The 25,899-nt window shown below is 45.6% G+C and overlaps 1 protein-coding gene across 1 annotated transcript in view; it reads left to right on the plus strand.

The window, feature by feature from the left end:
• The window catches only part of TSHR (thyroid stimulating hormone receptor), a 164,348-nt gene extending 144,081 nt beyond the window's left edge, over positions 1–20,267 (plus strand). Inside the window, exons 9-11 of the mRNA XM_073610320.1 lie at positions 10,801–10,878; positions 12,569–12,757; positions 18,445–20,267. Of these exons, the coding sequence (XP_073466421.1) occupies positions 10,801–10,878; positions 12,569–12,757; positions 18,445–19,843 (1,666 nt within the window). The 3' untranslated portion in view covers positions 19,844–20,267. The remainder of the gene's footprint in view (positions 1–10,800; positions 10,879–12,568; positions 12,758–18,444) is intronic.
• The last annotated feature ends 5,632 nt before the right edge of the window (positions 20,268–25,899 follow it).

Here is a 25,899-nt window from a genome sequence, read left to right on the forward strand (position 1 = left end):
GTTTTTGGCCCCATAGACTTCAAGTGGTTGTAAAGGCAGAAGGTGCATTTTATGCATTAAAGTGGAAGGCCACCCTAAAATAGAAAATAGCATGAAAAATCTTTAAAAAAAAAATAAAAAAAAACATTTGAAAAAAAAATGTTTTTAAACTTACCTGAACCCTTGTTGCTAGGCAGTCTTCCTAATCTGCCTCTTCCTATTCCGCGGCGTGTTCTGCTCCTAGCTGAGAGGCCCCATTGCCTTCTGGGAACTGTGTGTGTTCCCAGAAAACCACGGGGCCATTCACAGATTGCCGCGCCACTCGCGCGTGCGCAGTAGGAAACTGGCAGTGAAGCCGCAAGGCTCCACTGCCTGTTTCCCTTACTTAGGATGGCGGGGCCAGGACCCGGGAGCCGAGGGAGGGGTTGGCCTCGGGCGGCCGACATCACGGGCACCCAGGACAGGTAAGTCTACTTATTTAAAGTCAGCAGCTACAGTGTTTATAGCCGCTGACTTTTTTAAAAAAATTATAGTGGCTGGAATCCTACTTTAAGATTAAAAACCTTCAGTGTGCAGCAGCCCCCCTCAGCCCCTTACCTGCGCCCCATCTCTATCCAGCGATGTCCACGAGTGCCTCGGCCGTCCGGGACTCTCCTTCCTGATTGGCTCAGACACAGAAACGGCACCATTGGCTCCCGCTGCTGTCAATCAACGTCAGTTAGCCAATCAGGAGAGAGAGGGGGCGGGGTCTGAATGGACACACAGAGCCGCGGCTCTGGTGCCCAAATTGAAAGCTGCTTGCTGTGGGAGCACGCGACAGGAGGGAGGGGCCAAGAGAGTCGGCGAAGGAGTGGAGAAGAGGAGGATCTGGGCTGCTCTGTGCAAAACCACTGCACAGAGCAGGTAAGTATTACATGTTTGTTATTTTTAAAGGAAAAAAAAAGAGAGACTTTAGTATCACTTTAAATAGAATAGCCTGATTTGAGCTTTTTACAAGTGTTTTACGAGTATGTTTTCTGCTTAAACAGCAGCTCTCCACCCCTAATTTCCTCTCCCTTTCCTCCCCTAATGCTTTCTATTGGCTAAACAAAAACACCTTAAGCTGTAAAACGCTTGTAATACTCTTTTAAAAAATGCTCCAAAATTCTTAAAGGGATTGTAAAGGTAAAAATGTTTTCACCTTAATGCATTCTATGCATTAAGGTGAAAAAACATCTGACAATACCGCCGCCCCCAGCCCCCCCCGTTTTACTTACCTGAGCCCTCGAAAGTCCCGCGCTCGCTCCCGACATCCTCTTCGTTGATCAGCCTGACCGCTGATTGGCTAGAGTGGATGGATTGAAAGCAGCGCAGCCATTGGCTCGCGCTGCTGTCAATCACATCCAATGACACGGCGTGCCGGGGGGCGGGGCCGAGTGATACAGTGAGCGGCTATGGCCGCCGGCTGTATCACAGGAGCGTGCCCGCAAGAACTCACCACCATGCGAGGGAGCTCGCATGAAGGTGATTAGTTCTTGTGGGGAGAAGCTGAAACAGCCGCCGAGGGACCCCAGAAGACCAGGTTCGGGGCCACTCTGTGCAAAACGAGCTGCACAGTGGAGGTAAGTATAACATGTTTGTTATTTAAAAAAAAAAAAAAAAAATACCTTTAGTGTTCCTTTAAATAAAAACGCCAGTAAATTGATACGCTCAGGTGTGAATGCAGCCTGAGACTTGTAAGGCCACCCTATAAACTCTGGGATAGATATTGTAGCAGTAATGACATGTTAATAAAAATATGTGAAATGCAGGAAAACAAATAGCTCTGACTTTTTATAAATAGGCGAAAGGTGTAAAACAGAAACAAAAACAAAAACAAAAAAAGAGGAAATTTGTATTCCCCCCCATAAATAGATCGCTCTCTGCAGCACATGCAGTCAGTAACAGTGCGACGAACACAAGCCAATCAGAAGCCATTGTTAGGTTCTATAAAATTGGCCCCTGCATCTTATACTGGCTGAACCACAAGTCCCAGCACAGATCATCTTATTGCTGCTTTAGCATTGAACTCAGTGAACAGCAACAGGTCACAAGCAGCTGTGGAACTACATGTCTCAGCATGTCCCTTCTAAGTGCTGTCAGCGGTGTTTTATGCAGCATTCTCTCTGCCAGGCCTCCTCCTATTAGAAATCAGCCAGATCCTCTTTCCATCCTCCCCAGATTTTGTGTGATGTGCTGCCTAGAGAAAAGCGAAGCGCCCCACTGAGCTCGGCAGGAATATGAAATGTCATTGGATACCCTTGTAAGACGCAGGACCTCCGCCCTTCCAACAGAGACCAGAGGGCTGACCCCTCCATGTGGAGCTCTCTGTATTCCTGAGATAAAGATCCTTCTATTATCCTCATTACCTGCAATTCCCCGTATATCCGAGTAAAATAATGTCCCAGCTTTGTGCTCTGTGCCCTTCACTATTTACTATAGGAAAATCCATAACTGGGGCACATAATCCCTTGCATGTATGTATAGCTAAGCTCACAGTACACATGGTGGCACTTCGAATATCAGCATCATAGGAACCTTGTTCTTCCCTACCGTTTGATAAATGCTTTTTATACATTGCAAAGAATGAAGATGACCTTGAGAGCCTCTGAAACGGTTCCTGTGTTGCACATGTTTTCTGTGTAGCTACATACGGAGCACCAGAATTATATACAGTATACAGTGGCGGCTGGTGGTATATTTTTTGGGGGGCGGCAAACAGTCCACCCGTGGCCAATCCCCCCCCCCCCCCCCCTCGGTTGGTCGGGTCACCAGACAGCCCAACCTGCAAAAATAAATGCAGCCTGATCAGTGCCAAATAAATGCAGCTATACCAGTGTCAATTAAACACACAGTGCCAATTAAATTCAGCCTTACCAGTGCCAATTAAATGCAGCCTGATAAATGCCAATTAAATGCAGCTATACCAGTGCCCATGAAGTAAAGCCTTACCAGTGGCCATGGAATATAGCCCTACCAGTGCCCATGGAATACAGCCTTACCAGGGCCCATGGAATACAGCCTTACCAGTGCCCATGGAATACAGCCTTACCAGTGCTCATGGAATACAGCCTTACCAGGGCCCATGAAATACAGCCTTACCAGGGCCCATGAAATAAAGCCTGATTACACAGAGCTCTGAAAAGGATTTGAATATCCCGCCTCCTATGATAAGTCACACTGATTCAATGTATCATTGGATTGTTGTTCCATCTATCTAGGAGGCGGGACTTTGTTACAGTCCTCCACCTCGCACAGACGGGGACGTCATCACATCTGCCTGTCACTCAGCCACAGACAGAAGACAGAGTAGCCCTAGCGGCTGCCGCAGCCATACTCTATTCGGCCTCTCTGGCTGTTCTGTCTACTGGCTGTGGCTGAGTGACAGGCCCAGCCTGGAGATCGCCCGGCACTCGCGGGTGTCTGTGAACCAACAGCCAAATGCGGGAGACTTCCACGACTCGCGGGAGACTTGGGATGTCTGGGTCACAGGCTACCTCCCGGGCGGTAGGTCACCAGCCCTGCACTTACCCCATCTAGGTCGTGGGCAGTGCTTCCTCCGGGCGGCACCGCCTCCTCCTGTTGCTCCACGGTGGCTTCCCCTGCATCTCCTTCTCCTCGGCCACCAATAGGATAGCTTCTCCTCTTGGCTAATCGAATGACGGGTCTCAGGATCCACTTGCTGATTGGCTGGGAGGAGAATCAGGAAGACAATAGCGAATATTAATTTGCTATTGTCACACAACTGGGTGGACTTGGGGTGCATTGATCTACGCCCCGGGCCCGCCCTTTTATGAAGCCTATTAGAGCCTCAGGCTCTAATCACGTTCTTCTAAAAAAAACAAACAAACATTGGAATCCATGCGTCCAGTGCCCCACATATAGATTAGGGGGCTGGGCGCATGGATTAGGGGGGCAGAGCCCCTGCGCCCTGTATTATGGGCCGCCACTGACAGTATATAATATATATGCATACACCAATCAGCGATAAATTTATGGCCACTCACCAAATATTGAGTAGGTCCTCCTTTTGCTGCCAAAACTGCCCTGACCCATCAATGCATGGACTCCACTAGATCTCTGAAGGTGTGCTGCAGTATGTGGCACCAAGCTGTCAGTAGCAGATCCTTTAAGTCCTGCAAATTGGCAGATCTGACTTGCAGATCTGACTGGATCTGACTTGCTTTTCTAGTACATCCCACCCATGCTCGATTGGATTGGGATCTGGAGAACTTAATGCCAAGTCAACACCTCCAACTCATTGTTTTGTTCCTCAACCCATTCTTCAACCATCTTTTGCAGTGTGGCAGGCAGGGCAATGTGTCCGATATTTCAGTGTGAACTTCTGTTACTGATGCTGCCCAGCTTTGCCCTATTGCCGTGTACAGAGGACTCACCTTGATATGTAAATAGCATCAGCATTAATATGCAAATATTGACAAACAGGCGGCATTGATATGTAAATAGAGGCTTTCTTCACATGTATATCATGTCTCCCTAAGGTCATATCCACCATCACTTCTGCTGAATGCTGCCCACTGGAAAAGGGGCATGTTTGAAAAGCCTGCCTGCAACTGTGCTCATTAACCACTTCAGCTCCGAAAGGTTTTACCCCATTCCTGACATTTTTTGAGCTATGGCACTGCGTTGCTTTAACTGACAATTGCGCGGTCGTGCGACACTGTACACAAATAAAATTGATGTCCCTTTTTCCTACAAATAGAAATTTCTTTTGATGGTATTTGATCACTTCTGTGGTTTTTATTTTTTGTGCTAAAAACAAAAAGAGACCAACAATTTTGAAGAAAAAACATTTTTTACTTTCTGCTATAAAACATATCCAATTAAAAAAATGTAAAAAAAAAATCAAATTTCTTCATCAATTTGGGTTCTGCTGTATATTGATTGGTTTGCGCAAAAGGTATAGCGTTTACAAACTATGGGATAGATTTATGGACTTTTTATTATTTTAATTGTTTTTACTAGTAATGGCGGCAATCAGCGATTTTTAGCAGGACTGCGACATTGTGGAGGACAAATCTGACACTAAGTGACACTTTTTGGGAACCAGTTACAATAATACAGTGATCAGTGCCAAAAAAAATAAAAAGCACTGTCACTGTATAAATGACACTGACAGGGAAGGAGTTAACATCAGGGGCGATCAAAGGGTCGAATTTGTTCCCTGGGAGTGTTTTCTAACTGTGTGGGGGTAGCATAACTGAAAAAAGACAAAGATCCCTGTTCCTGCTTAGCAGAAACACAAGATCTCTGTCTTTCATACTAGCAGAACGGAGCACCCGCTCCCAAGACCCGGAAGAAGGAATCACATACAGGTACGTGATTTTGTGCTTGAGGGCCGCAGTAAATGTACATAGGGTGGTCCTTAAGTGGTTAAGGAATTACAGTTTGGGGTGCACAGGTGAGCAAGTAGGGGATGTATAGAGATAAGGAAGGCGGGTGCAAAGATGAGCAGAGGAGGCAGGTGGAGTTAAGGGGGGGGGGGTTGGAGTGGAGTATGGGGGAGGTTTGGGGTGCAGAGGTTAGTAGGGGTTTTAGAATGCAAAGGTGGACTGACAGGGTGGATAAAGATGTAGGTCACGTGTAGGGCAGCCCATTCATTTCAATGGGCTGCTCTATGCACTAGAAATGTGGAAAAAAAAGTCCCTAACCCTTTTTCAAAATCACATGGTGCCACAGCACCGTAAATTTTGGTGCATGTAAAAACGCACATATCAGCAGATGCGTGAGGGTGTTATTAACAATTAATGGCACAGCTGTGTATCTGCTAAAGGGCAGCACGTTTCTGTGGTGTCAGGAAAGCGATTTTACATGCGTTCCCAACACACACAAACATGAACGCAGGCTAAATGTCTCAGTTACATTGGTGGTCAGTGTAAAACTTCTCATTACATTGGTGGTTACTGTGAATGCTCCTATTACATTAGTGGTCAGTGTAAATCCCTCTTTATATTGGTAGTCAGTGAAAAAATCCTAACTTGCATTTGTGGTCAGTTTCAAATCCTCCCTTACATTGGTGGTCCATGTAGAAACCCCCTTTAAATTAATGCTCAGTGTAAATTACCAATTAGTGCAAATCTCCCCTTACGTGGGTGGCCAGTGTAGAAATTCCCCTGTATTGATTGTTGGTGTAAAATCCTCCATTACAATGGTTGTCAGTGTAAATTCTCCATTACATCGGTGATCAGTGTACATTTCCCTTTACATTGGTGGTAAGCGCAGAATTGCCCTTACACTGGTGGTCAGTGTAAATCCCCCTTTACATTGCTCGTCAGTGTAAATCCCCCCTAACATTGGTGGTCGGTGTAGAAGTGTCACCTTACATTGGTGGTCAGTAGAAATCTCCTCGATAATTTTTGCCAGTGTAAATTCCCCCTTACATTGAGGTCACTGTATATTCCCCCTTACACTGGTGGTGGCGTAAAGGCTCCTATTACGTTGGTGTCAGTGTAAAAATCCTTCTTTATATTGGTGGGTTATGTAAAATCCCCTGTTACATGGTGGTCAATGCAAATTCCCCCTTATATTGGTGGTCAGTGTAAATCCCCGCTCACATTGGTAGTCATTGTAAATTCTCCATTACATTGGTGGTCAGTGTAGAATACCCCACTACAGGCAGCCGCCGAGTTACGAACAAGCTAGGGACTGTAGGTTTGTTCTTAAGTCAAATTTGTTTGTAAGTCGGAACAGTACCTTTTTTAAGCGTAACTGCAGCCAGGCGCTTCTGGCTGTGCAATGTGGGGTGTTCCGGGCGCTTCTGGGCATGCAGTCCTGTATGTGGGGGCGTGCAGTACATGTAGTACTGCATGTAGTACTGCAGTGTGGGATGTCTCCCGTTCTGCAAGATGGCTACTCAGCGATTTCCGGGAGCAGCATGGAGTGCAAGCTGCCAGCAGTGACGTCACGCTGCCACCGTTCGTAGGTAGGAGTTGTTCGCAACTCGGATGTTCGTAACTCAGAGACCGCCTGTGTATACTTGGCAAAGATTTCCAGCTTTGCTCTACATGATTCAGAATTTGCCACAGTGTACTGCCTCCTAACTAATCCCACCCCCCCCCCCCACACTGCCACAATGATCAAACCCCACTCCCCCAGCATTGCCACTGTTCCAGGGAGACCTAGGATCCCTAGGAGTTTTCTGTCTATTGACGGGTCCCATCACCTCCCCAGTCAATGGTGTGCAGGCAGCGAGATGATGTGTTGTAACCTCTTGCAACCAATTAGTGAGCGGTAATAATGTGCAGTAACCTCTAGCAACCAATTAGTGAGTGGTAAGGATGTCCAGTAACCTCTATCAACCAATTAGTGAGCAGTATTGATGTACAGTAATCTCTAGCAACCAATCAACAAGAAGTCATGTGCTGTAACCTCTAGCAAATAATCAGTGAGTCGTAATGTGTGCTGTAACCTCTAGCAGCCAGTCAGAGAGTGGTAATGATACACTGTAACCTCTGGCAACCAATCGCAATAACTGCCTGACAGTGGTGGCCTGTCCATTAGGGGCACACGGGTGCCACCACCCCTATCTTCTTTACCCCCTATATGAATAATGGATAGATTCATGCATAGCATAAATCTATCCATGGCCGCCGCGGCCACCCCCTATTCAGGCATCTGGCCCCTTTCAGGATGCCAGGCGCCTGAATTACATCGGCGTGGGTGTTTTTTGAAGCACCTGATTAGAGCCATAGGCTCTAATAGGCTTCAAAATAGGGTGGATCGTGGTGCAGAGCATTGTGTCATGAGCCCACCCAAGTGTTACAACAGTGAATGAAAAATCACTGTTGTAATACTGATCTTTGAGACTTTGAGTCTGGCTGCTATTTATTGTATGTCTCAGAGCATGGGGAGAGCGAAATTGCATATGAGGGGGGGGGGTCCAATCACTATTAAAGACGGCCCTGGTGGCAGGGTGTATTATCCTACTGTTTCCATTAAAGGAGTGTACTTGGTCGGTAACAATGTTTAGCTAGGTGGTACATGTCAAGTAACATCCACATGGTTGTCAGGAGCCAAGATTTCCCAGCAGAACATTGCCCAAAGCATCACACTGTCTCATTTGTCTTCTTCCTTTACTGCATCCTGGTGCCATCCTTTCCCCAGGTAAACAACACACATGTACCCGGCCATCCACGTGATGTAAAGAAAAATGTGATTCATCAGACCAGACCACCTTCTTTTGCTCTGTGGTCCAGTTCTGATGCTCACATGCCCATACTAGGCACTTTTGCCTGTGGACACAGGTCAGCATGGGCACTCTAGGCAGTCTGCAGCTACACAGCCCTATACACAACAAACATTTTAAAAAAATGGCTTCATGTGATGACTATCCTTGAATAAAAGACAGTTATTTGGCATGATTAGTCATATTTTCAATATAAATGCCAAAATTTCACAATTACTGCCAGGGTATGCAAACTTTTGAGCACAACTGTGTGTGTGTGTGTGTGTGTGTATATATATATATATATATATATATATATATATATATACACATATACACATAATTTTTGTTCCCCTATTATTGGTTGAACTAGATGGATTTATGTATCTTGATGTATCTTTTTTCAGCCAAACTGATTATGTAATTATGTAAGAAGCCGGCCAATCGGCTGGTTTCTGTCAGACGGAGTGCCTTACACACGGGACAAATGTCAGCTGGTTTGTATTGAACCGGCCCATGTCGCCTTACATTTGGCCTGTGTGTTTCCGGGGCTTTAGGGTCAGAGCAGCAGCACTGCGAGAGTAAGCCAGGAGACTGAATAGTTTTTTTTATAGTCTGGTAGCATTGCAGAATGAATGTTAAAAACCCTTCAAGGGTAAACTTTTTGTGTTTGAGCCCACCTTTATTTTAACAAAAGTGAGAACGCTATTTTCAGGCTGTTCCTGTCTGGTCATGTGAGCACCCATGTGTCAGGCACCGGCTGCAGTGGAATGGAGAAAGTGCTCCCAAAACAATTGGTAATGCCTGGGAGCGGTGACATCACACATAAGCTTCAATGGCCCATCTGTTGTCGGTGCTCCCTCCTCTCCCCTGCAGCCACACTAGCTGATACTGGGGAACTGAGTCACATGACCGGACCAGAGTCGCCTGAAAATAGGTAAGTATACAGATCTTCCTTACACAGGTTAGTTACCATAGGTGGCTATGGGAGGGGGAGGGTGTACAGTTTTAAGGCTAATATTGGGTATGCATACCTCCCAACTTTCTGAGATAGGAAAGAGGGACATCTATTAGCAAAAGTATGTAGGCATAGGACACACACCCTGTCATGCCCCCTTAAAGGCGAATTATATTAAAAAAAGATTAGTTAAACCCACATGTGTTTTTTTTTTTTACCACTACTATACCTTTATACTGGCTTTTGAAATGTACAAATGCAGCAATTTAGAAATTGGATGAAAGGTTTAGCACTGAGAAACACTTTTTGAAAGATAAAAAGTGTATTTTATATACAACTATATAGATCAGACCAAAATGAGGGACACATGAGGAGGAAGGAGGGACAGACTGTTCCAAATCAGGGTCAGTCCCTCTAAATCAGGGACAGTTGGGAGCTATGGTTGCCTGGAATTTGACTTTAAAGCCAATTCTACCCTAAATACCACCAATGCCACTTTTATTTTGCCTTTCCTATTTTCAATTTAATTAACGGGGAAGCTGAAATTGCGGGGAAAGCTCTCGGTTTTGCTCATCCCTACTATGACTCACTTTGATCACTTTGATCTGCATTTATGCAGACGCTAAAGGCTCATACACACTGTAAGAAAATTGTGCGAACTTTTTTGTCCAAAGAATTTTCCTACGTTTTTTGTATAGTGTGTACGCAACTTTCGACAGCCGATTCCCAATTATCGTATGAAAAATTCCCAAAGGGACAAACTCCAAAATTTTTCTGGTATTGTAACAAAATGAACGATTTTTGTTTAATGTGTACCGTAAGAAAAATCAGAAAAAAAAGACTGTGCATGATTAGAAACAATAAACAACAAAGAAAGCCTTTGTCGTAGGAGAATATTCATAAGAATTTTCTTTCATTGTGTCCGATTTACTGTGAAACATCGCGAAAAATTGGACCGATTTTCTTATAGTGTGTACCCCTCTTTATTCATACCTGTCCCGCTGGATTCCTTTCACATCATTGCCACCACTTGTCTAACATAACAATATCTGACTTCAGCTAATAAGTATTTTCCCTCTGCAGACAGCAGGGATGTCAGTTGCCTCAAACAGTCCCTATCGGAATCCATTCTCCAAAAAATGAGACGGATGAAAGCTCTGAAATGTTTTGTTTATTTAGCCGGAGAACATTTGGAATTTTGCAGACTCTTGGAGAGTCAAAGCCAGGAAGCCGAAAGGGTGTAGGTGGCTTGTTAAAAATGTAGGAAAGGATCGAGGCCTCCACTTGCCAGGGTTCTGGGGTTTCTTTGTGTTTCCTCCCACGCTGCAGCAGTTCTGGGCTATGAGTCGGGTAACCCCTTCCATGCCAGGTAGATTTTGTTACGTTGTCTGTTGGGTTAGAAAGTCACACCAGGTTTCAAAGGTGATCACCATCTGAGGTTACATCTGATGACCAAACATGTGACCTGAGCCTGGTCCATGGCTAGAATGAGATGCTGCAAAGCTACTACATGCTTCCATGTGTTTGAACAAGTTCAGAGAGGCTGCAGCCAGGGGTAACACCCAGCCTGGTCCATGTCCCACTGACAGAGCCAGGCCGTTAACCACAACAATCCTTCAGCTCCAAGAAGTAATAGGTTTTTCTTCTCGCCATCTTTTAGGGACTTGCACAATAATCAACAGTTGGGAGGACTTCATGAAGAGGTCTTAACGGGTGTTCTGAGCGGCCCTACAACGTTGTAAGTAAAGGGATTCTGTAAATTCAATCTTCTGAATTTCTCAGATTTTGAGCCACTGTCATACTCACAAATGATTGCGTCTATTTATCACAATAAACAGTCCCTTCGTCTTTCTGTCTTAATCATTACTCTACCTGCTTCAATCTGTATAACCCTTCTTTGCCCTTTCTCCATGTCTCTCTTCCTGCCTTATAAAAGACATATTGGGGTTAATTTATGACAGATCCTAGAAAACTTTGGGGTCAGTCACAGACCACAGCGCCGCTCGCGCATGCACAGTGGGCACCACGGCTGTGAAGCTACAAGCTGTCACAGCTGGGTGCCCATAATAGAGATGCCGGCGCTGCCGAGAGAGGACACGGGGAGAACATGACTGGGGTGAGTACACCGCTGCACCGTGGGACAGGTGAGTGGCTATTTATTAAAAGTCAGCAGCTACACTTTTTATAAACAAACAAATGACTGGAACTCCGCTTTAAGAGTAAGGCCATTTCCACACGAGGCGGATCTGCTCACTGAGCAGGGAGGGACCTGTCAGAGCCCCGCTGATTTCTTTGGGGAGATCGGACGATAAAGGACAGCATGTCCGTTTTCATCAGATCTCAGCCGACCTGATCCGCCAAGACGGATGGCAGATGTATCGCCATACGTCTGTTCTGAGCGGATCCGATGGCAGGCGGGTGTCAGCGGACACATCTCCGCTGACATCCACCTGCCCATAGGAGTCAATGGATGGCCCACTGGGATCCACTTTAAAAGCGGACAGGTGGATCCGAGCGGGCTTATCCTGTGAAAGGAGCCGAAAGCCTTGTACAAATGTGTCGTTTTTTTTTTTTGCATGCTAGTCTCATACTGTATCAACATCGAGGAGGTTACTAAAGTTCCGAAAATTCTCATATGACAGAATACAACTTCGGAAGTGATGTATTGTATTGTCTTGTAATGTACTTTTTTGTTTCTGAGCATGCGTGGTCAGACTATCATACAATCATTTCAAAAGTGGTATTTGTACTATGCTTAACAGTGAAATTGGGCAATACCCTATGGACAGGGCAGCCTTAAAGTGGTAGTAAACTCCCATTGCACACATGTACCTACAGGTAAGCTTATAATAATGCTTACCTGTAGGTACAAAGAATATTTCCCAAACATGCACCGTTTAGGAGATATTCAGTGTCTCTGCAGCCAGTGATGTCACCGGAGCATGCGCTCTGAAGGAACAGCATACTCAAGCCGGTCCTTTAGGGCTCTGTGCCGCGGCTGAGACTCCCCACACACATGCGCAGGATTGATGTCATCGCAGCTCGGACATTTAAGTGGCCAGAGCCCGTGGACCCGGAAGGAAGACCAGGTGAAGATGGAAGCCTTGTCAGCGGTGACATCGTTAGTTTCAAGGTAAGTCTTTCATATTGTGCTAGTATGCAGTGCATAATAGCACATTATGACTTTGCCTTGTAGGGAGAAGATTTACATTATTTTTTTTGTTGTTGTTTACTACCGCTTTAAGTAGACATGTTGTTATAAATGGACTTTAAGTAAGAGACAAACAAGTTAAAGCCCAAAGGTAGCTAAAACTTTTAATGCAATTACAGCATTGGTTTTGTTGGATTGCAAATTATATGACTGAATCATAATAATCACTGTATACGCTGAACATTGCATCACACATCTGAACTTTTATATTGCTTAGGGACATCTCACGGACAGCTGTCTCTTCGCTCCCCTCCAAAGGTCTGGAGAACCTACGACACCTATTGGCCACAAATACCTGGTACCTGAAGAAACTCCCCCCACTGAACACCTTTGTCCACCTGGAGATAGCTGACCTGTTTTACCCCAGCCACTGCTGTGCCTTCACCAACTGGACCAAGAAGAAGAGGCGAGTGACCACCAGATAGCCCAGCAAGCTAACATGACTCTTCATATGTTTATAACCATTACCAGAGACATTTTACCTGCCTTGCAGTTAACAGTATAGCCTGATCACTGACTTTTCCCCAGCCTACCAAAGGAACATTCCCACATTACCGAGGTCATGGCTCTGCTCATTCTGCTCTCTCCTCTTGTCAGGAAGCTTTCAGTGTTAGACTGAGAATACTGTACGATTCCAAAAAGCCTGACTGGCTACCAGTACTACCGTTTCAGCAGTGCAGGAAACTACAGAAAGCTAAAGATAGAATCATATACTTATATTTACTGTATGTATATAATGCAGGGGTCTCCAGACTTATCAGCATGAGGCCCACACTGTATATTTTATATACTGATCAAAAGAAAATCTCAACCAGAGTCCCCATCTTATAGCAGGGTCCTCATTAAATCCTTTTTAATATCAGGGTCTCCATAAGACTCCCCTTTGCATTAGAATTTCCATCAGAGTCCTTACCCTAGAGTCCAACTGCTTACATTCGTGTCCCCTTAATTAAAGTCCTCCCTTACATCTGGATCCTCATTAGAATCCATCCTCCAGCAGGTCTCAGTTTGAGCACTTCTTTACATCAGGGTCCCCATCATAGTCCCCCTTACATCAGGGTGGGTCTCATCAGTGTCCCACTTTTACAGAGAGTCTGGGTGTAGGTTGGGGGGGGGTTGAAGTGGAAACCATAAGAAGCCTCTTGCAACAATATTCCTCAATCTGTGCACCACTGACTCTAAGTGCAGGCTGGATAAAATCTTGTAAAGAGGAAGGTGTAGCCTATGAGCTGTAGTTTGGAGACCCCTGATTTAAATCATATTTAACGGTAATTGAATGAATACTGTCCTGAATTAAATGATGATCTTAGACCGTAGCCATTTTCAACCACGGTTCTGTGGAACTCTAAAGTTCCCCCAGAGGAAGCTAGGGGTTCCTTGAGCTGTTGTCCATTGACCTCTCATTTGGTGGTGCATGCAGGTCATGTGGGGTCCCACAGGGAGCAGAAACAAAGGGCCAGCTGGTGTTCAACCACGCATTGACCCCCATGTCTCAACTCCTAGGTTCACCCTGCTCTAGCATGTGGAGACCAACCTGCCCTTGCAGAAGTGGTTGAGCGCAGAAGCATTCTTAGTGGCAGCAGCATAAACGGGAACTGTGCTATGAGAAGGGACTAGGACTGCAGAGTTCACTGGAGCAGGTCAGAACTCAGATCTGGAGCACACTAGAGGAAGAATGGTGAACAGTTCTGGGAAAAACTTCACTTGCCAGAGCCATCAGCAAGATACCATTAATTTTTTTGTCAGTAAGGGTGGCATTCTGAACACAACTGTAGCAGTTACATTCTTCCCATTAACTGCCAATGTAATGAGCATTCTTCCTAATGACCACAATTGTAAGACGCATTCTTCCCACTGATCACCAATATAAGGGGCATTCTTCCCATTGACTCCTGATAAATTTGATATAAGCAGGGATTCCTCAAGACTGGAAAATTATTTTAGGGGTTCCTCTGGGGTAAAAAGATTGAGAAAGGCTGATCTAAACATAGCTGTATGTATATGAAGTGCCAAGAATGCAGAGAAGTTTCAGCTAGACATCGGTCAGATGTGTGTCCGCAAAGTAGCCATTTCCAGGCCATGTACCATCTGTACTAGCACACTATCAGTGCTAGCATATACAGCTTGTGTTTCTACTAATTCAACACAGATTTAACTATACAGGATGTCACAGTCTTCACCATAGACAGGTCTACATATGCAGATTCCCTCTTAACCCCCTCCCCCCCCCCTTTTTCAAAGGTTTCTCACCTACTCTGTATTCCAGCTTCCCAGCCATATGCCTTCTGTGAGATTCTCTGTCTACTAAATACAATGACCTATACAAAATGGCCCAAAGTCCATATGAGCAGACAAATCCAGCTCCAGTGCCTGCTCCACATAGCCAACAATAAAGTGGGTAAAATCTGTCACCCGGCTGTCCTACACACATATCCCTATCAATAGTGTAGTGGCAGTGTTTCAGGTCCTACACTTTGGTAAACAGTGCTAGAGATGATCCTGGAGATAAGGTGTTAGACATCACGAGGCACATGGGAACTTGCTGGGACTTGGAGGCCTTGGACATTAGATGGAGGTTGTAGGGTTGGATAGCTATACAATAGTTCTGTGGAAAAGATATGACATTATTAATTCTTTTTGGACATGAATTCACTTTTAACTAAATCTGTCTGCAGAGATTGCTTGTATTGCCTGTGAACATTCAACAGTTTCCATATCTATACAAAATAAGACGGGTAAACATCCTGTGGATGTTCTGTTTCAAATGCCAATATACAGTATTTCACAAAAGTGAGTACACCCCTCACATTTTTGTAAATATTTTATTATATCTTTTCATGTGACAACACTGAAGAAATGAGACTTTGCTACAATGTAAAGTAGTGAGTGTACAGCTTGTAAAACAGTATAAATTTGCTGTCCCCTCAAAATAACCCAACACACAGCCATTAATGTCTAAACCGCTGGCAACAAAAGTGAGTACATCCCTTAGGCCCCTTTCCCACTGGGGCAGTGGGGGCGTCGGCGGTACAACAGCGCTATTTTTAGCGCTGCTGTACCGTCGTTCTTGCAGCGTTATTCGGCCGCTAGCGGTGCGGTTTTAACCCCCGCTGGCGGCCGAAAAAGGGTTAAAATCCCTCGTACAGCGCGGCTATAGCCGCAGTATTGCCGCGGTATAGCCGCGCTGTCCCATTGATTTCAATGGGCAGGAGCGGTGAAGGAGTGGTGAATACACCGCTCCTTCACCGCTCCAAAAAAGCGGTTTGCAGGACTTTTTTTACCGTCCTGCCTGCGCACCGCTTCAGTGTGAAAGCCCTCGGGCTTTCACACTGAACAAACAGCGGAGGCTGTTTAGGGGCGGTTTGCAGGCGGTATTTTTAGCGCCATACCGCCTGCAAACCGCCCCAGTGTGAAAGGGGCCTAAGTGTAAAAGTCCAAATTGGGCCCAAAGTGTCAATATTTTGTGTGGCCACCATTATTGTCCAGCACTGCCTTAACCCTCTTGGGCATGCAGTTCACCAGAGCTTCACAGTTAGCCACTGGAGTCCTCTTCCACACCTCCATGATGACATTACGGACCTGGTGGATGTTAGAGACCTTGCGCTCCTCCACCTTCCATTTGAGGATACCCCACAGATGCTCAATAGGGTTTAGGTCTGGAGACATGTTTGACCAGTCACTCACCTTTACCCTCAGCTTCTTTAGCAAGGCAATGGTTGTCTTGGAGGTGTGTTTGGGGTGGTTATCATGTTGGAATACTGCCATGCGGCCCAGTCTCTGAAGGGAGGGGATCATGCTCTGCTTCAGTACGTCACAGTACATGTTGACATTCATGGTTCCCTCAATGAACTGTAGCTCACCAGTGCTGGTGTCTTGCTGAAAAAGTTCCCCTGGCGGATAAGGAGCCCCCTGTACTGCGCAGGCACAGTGCTTGCGCAGTACGGTGTCTTGCCAAAAAAGTTCCCCCGGCAGATAATAACCCCCATGTACTGCGCAGGCACAGTGCCTGTACGAGCCAAAAATAGCCAAACATACACAACTGAGCGTCAGCTGTTCACCACGCCTGCGTACATTTAACACTACATTCTAACACTAACACTACATTCTACCGCACGCTCCCGATGCTCCCAGACAATGCTGCACGCTCCCGATGCTCGTGCTACTCTGCAAGGGGCTGATAATAAACACATTATCACAGTAATACACCCACCCCTTGCAGAGTAGCACGAGCATCAGGAGCGTGCGGCAGCGTCGGCCACAATGTCTTGCTCATTGCGCTGACGCCGTGAACAGCTCACTCACAGCTGTTCAGCTTCGGATATTTTCGGCGGCTCCCTTGTTGTTCGTACTGCGCAAGCGCTGCGCCTACGCAGTACAGGGGGGTCATTATCCACCGAGGGGAACTTTCTCGGCAGAACACCAGCAGCACTGATGCAGCCCTAGACCATGACACGGCCACCTCCAGACTTGACTGTAGGCAAGACACACTTGTCTTTGTACTCCTCACCTGGTTTCCGCCACACAGGCTTAACACCATCTAAACCAAATAAGTTTATCTTAATCTCATCAGACCACAGGACGAGGGTTCCAGTAATCCATGTCCTTAGTATGCTTGTCTTCAGCAAACTGTGGGCTTTCTTGTGCATCATCTTTAGAAGAGGCTTCCTTCTGGGACGACAGCCATGCAGACCAATTTGATGCAGTGTGTGGCATATGGTATGAGCACTGACAGGCTGAGATGCCATGAGTGAGATGCCATGTTGAACTTCCAGTGACCAGTATGAGAGAGAGTGAGAGCAATAACACCAAATTTAACACACCTGCTTCCCATTCACACCTGAGACCTTGTAATACCAAGGAGTCACATGACACCGGGGAGGGAAAATGGCTAATTGGGCCCAATTTGGACATTTTCACTTAGGGGTGTACTCACTTTTGTTGCCAGCGGTTTAGACATTAATGGCTGTGTGTTGTTATTTTGAGGGGACAACATATTTACACTGTTATACAAGCTGTACACTCACTACTTTACATTGTAGCAAAGTGTTATTTCTTCAGTGTTGTCACATGAAAAGATATAATAAAATATTTACAAAAGATGTGAGATGCTGTACATGCAATGCCATACCACCTTAGACCCAGTTTGTATGGTATGGCAACTTGCTGACCTCCTTAGACCTAGTCAGTGTGGTATGACCACTTGCTGACCTCCTTAGACACAGTCTGTGTGGTATGACCACTTGCTGACCTCCTTAGACCCAGTCTGTGTGGTATGGCCATTTGCTGATCTCCTTAGACCCAGACTGTGTGGTATGGCCACTTGCTGACCTCCTTAGACTCAGTCTGTGTGTTATGGCCACTTTCTGACCTCCTTAGACCCAGTCTGTGTGGTATGACCACTTGCTGACCTCCTTAGACCCAGTCTGTGTGGTATGGCCATTTGCTGATCTCCTTAGACCCAGTCTGTGTGGTATGGCCACTTGCTAACCTCCTTAGACTCAGTCTGTGTGGTATGGCCACTTTCTGACCTCCTTAGACTCAGTCTGTGTGGTATGGCCACTTGCTGACCTCCTTAAACCCAGTCTGTGTGTTATGGCCACTTGCTGACCTCCTTAGACCCAGTCTGTGTGTTATGGCCACTTGCTGACCTCCTTAGACCCCTCTGTGTGGTATGGCCACTTGCTAACTTGGCACCATCCACAGGCAACGTAACACCTAAAAAAGACACAGATGCTGAATCCAATGTCATTTTACTTCAGATAACTGCAATACAGATGATGCTTTTCTAGTCTTTTGAAATATAAGAAGACAATGACTTTCCTAAGCCCTGTCTCTACAATGAACTGAAAATAAATGAGGGAACATGAGAAATGTGGGGAGGGTCTAACTGGGATTATACTAACTAGTTCTAAAACAAGAGGGGGAACAAAGGAACATACCAGATACAACAAACAAGACAAAAGACTGGCTGATGTTGCAGTTTGGGAACACTCATCTAGATAAAGTTGTACCTCTGCTAGATAAAATGTTTTGATGTTCACACATTTCTCAGTAGCTGAATAATTTACTTTTGTACTTGGTTCCCACCTGCAGTGATCTGGAGGCTTTTCTATGCAACCGGACATTTGTGCAGAACAGCCACAAGAAGCGTTCTTTGAGGGCCTACACAGGCATCGGTCCATACTTCCAAGACTACATGGATGGAGATTCTGACCAGACTGAGAATAACAAGTTCACAGATCTTTACAGCAGCAGGCACTACTCTGTCTTCTATGAGGACCAGGGAGAAGAAGAGGTGGGCTTTGGGAAGGAGATAAAGAATGCCCAGGAGCATTATACACAGGCTTTCGAGAATCATTATGAGTATATTATCTGCGGAGGCAGTGAGAAGTTGGTGTGTACTCCGGAACCTGACGAGTTCAACCCATGTGAGGACATCATGGGATACAACTTCTTGCGGATAATAGTGTGGTTTGTAAATCTCTTGGCCATTTTGGGCAATGCGTTTGTCTTCTTCATTCTGGTCACAAGCCATTACAAGCTGACCGTGCCCCGCTTTCTGATGTGTAACTTGGCTTTTGCTGACTTAGTCATGGGCATCTACCTTCTCCTCATAGCCTCAGAAGACCTCCACACCCGCTCCGAATACTACAACTACGCCATTAACTGGCAGACAGGAGCAGGCTGTAACACAGCAGGGTTCTTTACTGTCTTTGCAAGTGAGCTCTCAGTTTACACCTTGACGGTGATAACTTTAGAGCGCTGGTATGCAATAACATTTGCCATGCGCCTGGATCGCAAGATTCGCCTCAGACACGCATCATTCATCATGCTGGGTGGGTGGGCATTCTGCCTTTTTCTGGCTTTTCTGCCACTGGTTGGGATTAGCAGCTATGTGAAGGTCAGCATCTGCTTACCGATGGACACAGAAACAGTGTTGTCCCAAGCCTACATCATCTTTGTTTTAATGCTCAACATCATAGCGTTCATTATAATCTGTGCTTGCTACATCAAGATCTATATCACCGTACGAAACCCCCACTACAAATCTGGAGACAAAGACACGAAAATTGCAAAGCGTATGGCGGTTCTCATCTTCACAGACTTCCTCTGCATGGCGCCAATTTCTTTCTATGCTTTGTCTGCCATAATGAACAAGCCGCTCATCACGGTATCCAACTCTAAGATACTTCTGGTGCTCTTCTACCCTCTTAACTCCTGTGCCAACCCTTTCCTGTATGCAATCTTTACCAAGGCCTTCCGAAGAGATGTCTTCATCCTTCTCAGCAAGTTCGGCATCTGTGAACACCAAGCCCAAGTGTATCGTGGACAGACTGTTTCGGCAAAAAACAGCAGTGGCTCTTATGGTCAAAAAAGCAGTGGCAGTACCGGACAGACTCTGGCCAATGTTCCTGACTTTCTTAGGAAAGAGCAGTCTTTACCAGGAACTCAGACGGCCCTACTCGAAGGCAGTTGCCAGACCGTGCTGTAAAGCGTTAAAAAAAGAAAAAAAACAGTTGCAGTAACCAGAACTAATTTTGAGTACTGGTTTAGGGTTTCAAGATGAGACGTTCTATGTGAGGACTAGGCATTATCAGAGAAATAGGTTTGAGTACAAATGGACATATGATAAGATGATGGATTGTAAGGTGTTCTGTTTAGGGGCATTCACAGTAATATACTTTATTGGAAGTACACTGTTTGGATTTGTGCTTTGGACTGGTTTAGTGGGCTTTACGACAATTTTTGAGAATGAATCAACAAGGGTCCAATTCCCAGATACCCTATGCAGAAAAACGAAATGTTATAACCTCAAATTATGCTGGGAGGTGGAAATTGAGGACACGATACTTTCTGTAAATATTCATTATAGCTTCACAGAAACCGTCTTACTAAAAATAAACCTTTTTCCATTTGTTTTACTGTCTTCAGAATGTTCTTTTTCCCATCTCAGACATCATCATATCATGAAAGGCCACTTTGATTGGACAGCATCCTGCTGAAGGATATGGATTATCCATATACAATTTTAGCTGCGCAAATGTATTTTTCTGTAAGAAAACTAAAGTCTAACACCCTCTTTTCCAAACATCTCACTGAGGTTATATTGCAGTCTTTCATCTCCTGAGCACAAATTTGTATCAGGTGGTGGAATGGTCTGCTCTCAGGAACAGGGTGATCTATAGAAGGTTCTTGGAAATGGAGGTTACAGAGGGGTGGCATTAAATCAGGACATCAACATTATAGCTTAACCACGGTTTCAGATTTGACAAGAAAAAATATATATTGATTTAAACTCGTTTCAACTGCCAGGTGAATATGGAACTTACTGTGGCCTGCTCGGCAGCTCACTGAAAAAGGCCAGATGTTGTCTATAGCCAAACAGTATATATTGGATTTGTACACAGTGAAGGTCATTTTCTGTACAAAATGCTTCTGATCTTGACACGAAAGGGTTGATTTACTAAAGGCAAATAGACGATGCACTTTGAAAGTGCAGTTGCACTCTGCGAGTGCAGTTGCTCCAGAGCTTAATAAATGAGGTAAAACTTCACTGCGAAAAGAATACCCAATCACGTGCAAGGAGAATTTAAAAAAAACAAAACGTATTTTTGCTTGCCCATGATTGGATGATGGAAGTCAGCAGAGCTTCTACTCATTTACTAAGCTCTGGAGCAACTGCACATTGTAAAGTGCACAGTGTATTTCCAATACTTCTAATCACCCAGAGTGCAACATGCAGAGTGGCATGTGATTGCCTGGCACTGGAACTCTCTGTGTTCCAGCAGCCAGCACAGAAAGTAGTAATGTAGTGTGACGCTCGACATGCAGAGTGGCAGCGGGAGCCCTCTCCGTGTACCAGCACCTGACAGAGGAAGGAATAGTACATTGTGGATGTCTGGGCTTTTTACCATCGGAAATTCTGCCACCTCCAGCGCTGGCCTCTAATGCACACACAAAATCCTCGTGGCTCTGCATATACAACAGAGGAGGGGGCAGGGCGTGGTATCCACACGGCCGCTCTAGCCTTACACCCGCAGCATCAACAGAAACCCACAGCAGCAGTCACAGTAAGTTGTAGATTCTGTTCTGTAGGGGAGAAGAGAACTGCTGTGGGTATAAGACAGGGAAGGTCTAAGAGCATTGTACTGGAGGAGAGGAGAGCTTTCTCTTGGGGACAAATTGTGGGGGAGAGGTCTGTAAACTAGCGCAGCACACTCTTGAACTCTGCACTCTGTACATAGCACACGCATGAACTCTGTACCCTATACATAGTGCATGCCTGAAGTCTGCACTCTGTGCATAGCGCACAGCTGAACTTTGAATTCTGTGCATATCGCACACATGAACTCTGCACACTGTGTTTGGCGCATTGCTGAACTCTGCAATCTACATAGCACACTTCTGAACTCTGTACCCTGCGTGTAGCGCATGCCTGAACTCTGTACACAGCACATGCATGAACTCTGCACCCTGTACCTAGCTTACTCCTGAACTCTGCACTCTGTACATAGCGCGTGCCCGAAGTCTGCACTCTGTTCTGGGGCACTCCTGATCAGTACACTCCGTACATAGCATGCCTCTGAGCCCTGCACTCTGTACAAACACACTCCTGAGCCCTGCACTCTGTACATACTGCACTCCAGAATCTTTTACTCTGTACATATCACACTTCTGAACTCTGCACCCTATGCATAGCGCACGTCTGCACCCTGTGCCTAGTGCATGTCTGAAGTCTGCACTCTGTGCTGGCGCACTCCTGAACAGTACACTCTATACGTAGCGTGCTTCTGAACCCTGCACTCTGTACAAAGCACACTCCTGAGCCTGAACTCTGCACGTAACGCAATTATGAACTCTGCGCCCTGTGTGTAGCGCACACCTGATGTTTGCACTGTGCTTAGTGCACACCTGAAGTGTGCACCCTGTGTGTAGTGCACGCCTGAAGTCTGCAGTCTATGATGGCGCACTCCTGAACAGTACACTCTGTACATAGCATGCTTCAGAACTCTGCACTCTGTACGTAGCACACTCCTAAACCCTGCACTCTGTACATAGCACACTTATCAGCTCTGCACTCTGTATGTAGTGCACTCCTGAACTCTGCACTCTCTGCATAGTGTACTCCTGAACCCTACACTCTATGCATAGCACACTCCACAAGCCCTGCACTCCTTATATAATGCACTCCTTAAACCTGCACTCTGTACATAGCACATTCTTTTACTCTGCACTCTGTATGTAGCACACCCCTGAACACTGCAATTTGCGTATTGCACTGCTGAGCTCTGCACTCTTTATGTAGTGCACTCCTCAACCCACTGCATAATGCACTCATGGTATTTAACAATGCCCCATTAAGACCCTCCCCCACAGTTGGTGCAGTTTGATTACACCTACAATTTGATGTGGCATGCTATCTTCCTGTGGGGAGGTGGTGTTGATGTTGATGGTGAATGGTGCAGTGGGGGGCATTGTTGTGTTCCTACACCTATTCTCTAAGAAAAAAAGCCCTGGTGTGCGGAGTTATCTCTGCCCCAGTACAAGCAAAGTCCCAACAGGAATAAGGGGCACGTTCATTGTAATTACCATGGATGCAGGAGTGGGGGATGGGGCATTAGCTTTCACTGCCATTACCACTAATGCAGAACTGGGGGATGGGGGTTAACTTTCACTGCCACTGACCCCCTCCCCCCTACCTGCATTAGTGGCCATGGTAGTGACATTTTAACCCATTATCTCCCCTTCTGCATTTGTGGTCATGACAGTAAAAGTTAACCCCCTCACCCTGCAACACACTTTTTGCAGCGGCGACCCATCCACATGGGGCGCAGGGTTATCGCCCCCCCCTAATCCATGCGCCTAGCCCCTAATTTACATGCAGGGTGCTGGATGCATGGATTCTAATAGGAGGTTTTTTTTTTTTTAGAAGCACGTGATTAGAGCGTGAGGCCTTCAAAAAAGGGTGGGCTCGGGGCGCAGAGCACTGCGGCCCAAGCCCACTCACTTGTGTGACAATAGCAAATTAATATTCGCTATTGTCTTCCTGCTTCTCCTCCCAGCCAATCCCAGCTCAGGAAGTGGGTCCTGAGACCCGATTGACCAAGAGGAGAAGCGATCCTATTGGCCACTGAGTAGGAGGAGGGAGGAGATGCAGGGGAAGCCACACCGGCGTGTAACCGAAGAAGAAGGAGACGCAGAGGCCCACCGCCCGGAGAAAGCCTGCGCGACTTAGATGGGGTAAGTGCGGGGACTGATCGATCGACCGGGGGGGGGACAAACCGCTCAGCGTCTGCTTTACCCCCCTGCCAATCCCCCCATTGGCTGCCACTCAGTCACCAAATTAAATTGAAGATACTAACTATAACTTACAAAGCCATCCACAACCTGGCCCCCAGCTACATCACTAACCTAGTCTCTAAATACCAACCTAATCATTCTCTTCGCTCCTCCCAAGACCTCCTGCTCTCAAACTCTCTTGTCACCTCATCCCATGCTCGCCTTCAGGAATTCTTCAGAGCCTCTCCCATCCTCTGGAATGCTTTACCCCAATCTGTCTGATTTTCTTCTACTTTATCCACTTTCAGACGATCCCTGAAAACTCATCTCTTCAGAGAAGCCTATCTGGCCCCCAGCTAACAACTGTACATTTATCTTCTCAATCAGCACATCGCCCACAGTTATTATCTTTTGTATCTCTTGACCTTCCCTCTTAGATTGTAAGCTCTAAGGAGCAGGGCCCTCTGATTCCTACTGTATTAAAGCGTATTGTATTTGTACTGTCTACCCTCAAGTTGTAAAGCGCTACGTAAACTGTTGGCGCTATATAAATCCTGTACAGTACTAACCGCCTTGGAGGCGGTTTTGGAGGCGGACTGATTGCCGCCCTCCCCCCAAAAAATATACCACCAGCCGCCACTGGTTGCCATCTCCCTGGCAGGGGCCCATGATGCTTTTAAAACCACCCTGGCTCTGTGTGTAGGCAGGGTAGATGGGAAAGATCTGATGGCTCTGCTTATAAGAGAAGTGTGGAAGCACGTGTGTATATGCGAGTGTTTGAGCTTTGGGGTGCGCACACCTATGGTGTATTTGCCTTTAGTAATTCAACTCCTAAGAGCTGATTTTTGACAGCTGGCTCTAAGGAGGAGGAGTTGTCCACACCAGCCAATCAAGTTTCATCTCCCAAATGAAAAAATACTCTGGCTGACCAATCATAGTCAGGGTTATAGCTCTGGATAGGAGGTGACACAGGAAGAGGTATTGTAGCCTATATAAATTCATATTTGGTTATCAGCAGTGGAAATTGGTGGTATTTTTGTTTGTTATTCAAATCCGCACATCCCAATTGTATGGCAGAAATAGCAGAAAAAGTAAGGTCAGGGAAACACGGTTTAGTGTAAATTTTTAAGGTGAAACACCAGTTTTGCTGGAGAAAAAAAACATTCCCTTCATGGGGAATTTTAGAAACATTTTTTCATAAGCAAGACAGGAATATTAGGTTCTAGCATTAGCCCAATTTTGATTGGTTCTCATTTAACAGTTTAAGGGTGCATTCATACATCTGTGTTTTAATGCATTACTGCTTTCTGCCTCGTTGGTGTAGTTAATATTAAAACGACCTTCCACAGAGAATAATTCTAACCCATGTAAAGCTTTCCTTACATTCAATATGTAAATGTAGCCTGAGATCCCAGACATACAAGGTACACCCAAAAAAAAAGTCACCTACAGACTTTGGCTGTCCCTTGAGCACCCAGAGCGTCCCCCCACCCCACTAATAAAACTGCCCAGTCTGTGTTTCAATAATTCTGAAAAGGGATTCTCTGCGAATTAAGCCCTTAAACAGGGGTTGTGTGCTCCAATTATACAGAGCACCTTGAAAAGTATTCACAGAGCTTCACTTTTTCCACATTTTGTTATGTTACAGCCTTATTCCAAAATGGATTAAGTTAATTATTTTCCTCAAAATTCTACAAACAATACCCCATAATGACCATGTAAAAGAAGTTTGTTTAAAAACTTTGCAAATGTATTAAAAATAAGAAACGAAAAAAACCACATGTACATACAGTAAGTATTCACAGCTTTTGCCATGACACTCAAAATTGAGCCCAGGTGCAACCTGTTTCCACTGATCATCCTTGAGATGTTTCTACAACTTGATTGGAGTCCACCTGTGGTAAATTCAGTTGATTGGACAAGATTTGGAAAGGCACACGTCTGTCTTTATAAGGCCCAGTTAACAGTAGATGTCAGAGCACAAACCAAGCCATGAAGTCCAAGGAATTGTCCATAGACCTCCGAGACATGATTGTATGGAGGCATAGATCTGAGGAAGGGTACAGAAAAACGTCTGCAGCATTGAAGGTTGCAGTGAGCACAGTGGTCTCCATCATCCGTAATTGGAAGAGGTTTGGAACCACCAGGAGTGGTAATAATAATAAACAATTATTTTTTTCAGATCCCCAGAGAGTTCTTTGCCATGAGGTGCCATGTTGAACTTCCAGTGACCAGTATGAGAGATTGAGAGAAATAACACCAAATTTA

The sequence above is a fragment of the Aquarana catesbeiana genome, linkage group LG13, assembly GCF_042186555.1.
Source record: "Aquarana catesbeiana isolate 2022-GZ linkage group LG13, ASM4218655v1, whole genome shotgun sequence".
NCBI lineage: Eukaryota > Metazoa > Chordata > Amphibia > Anura > Ranidae > Aquarana > Aquarana catesbeiana.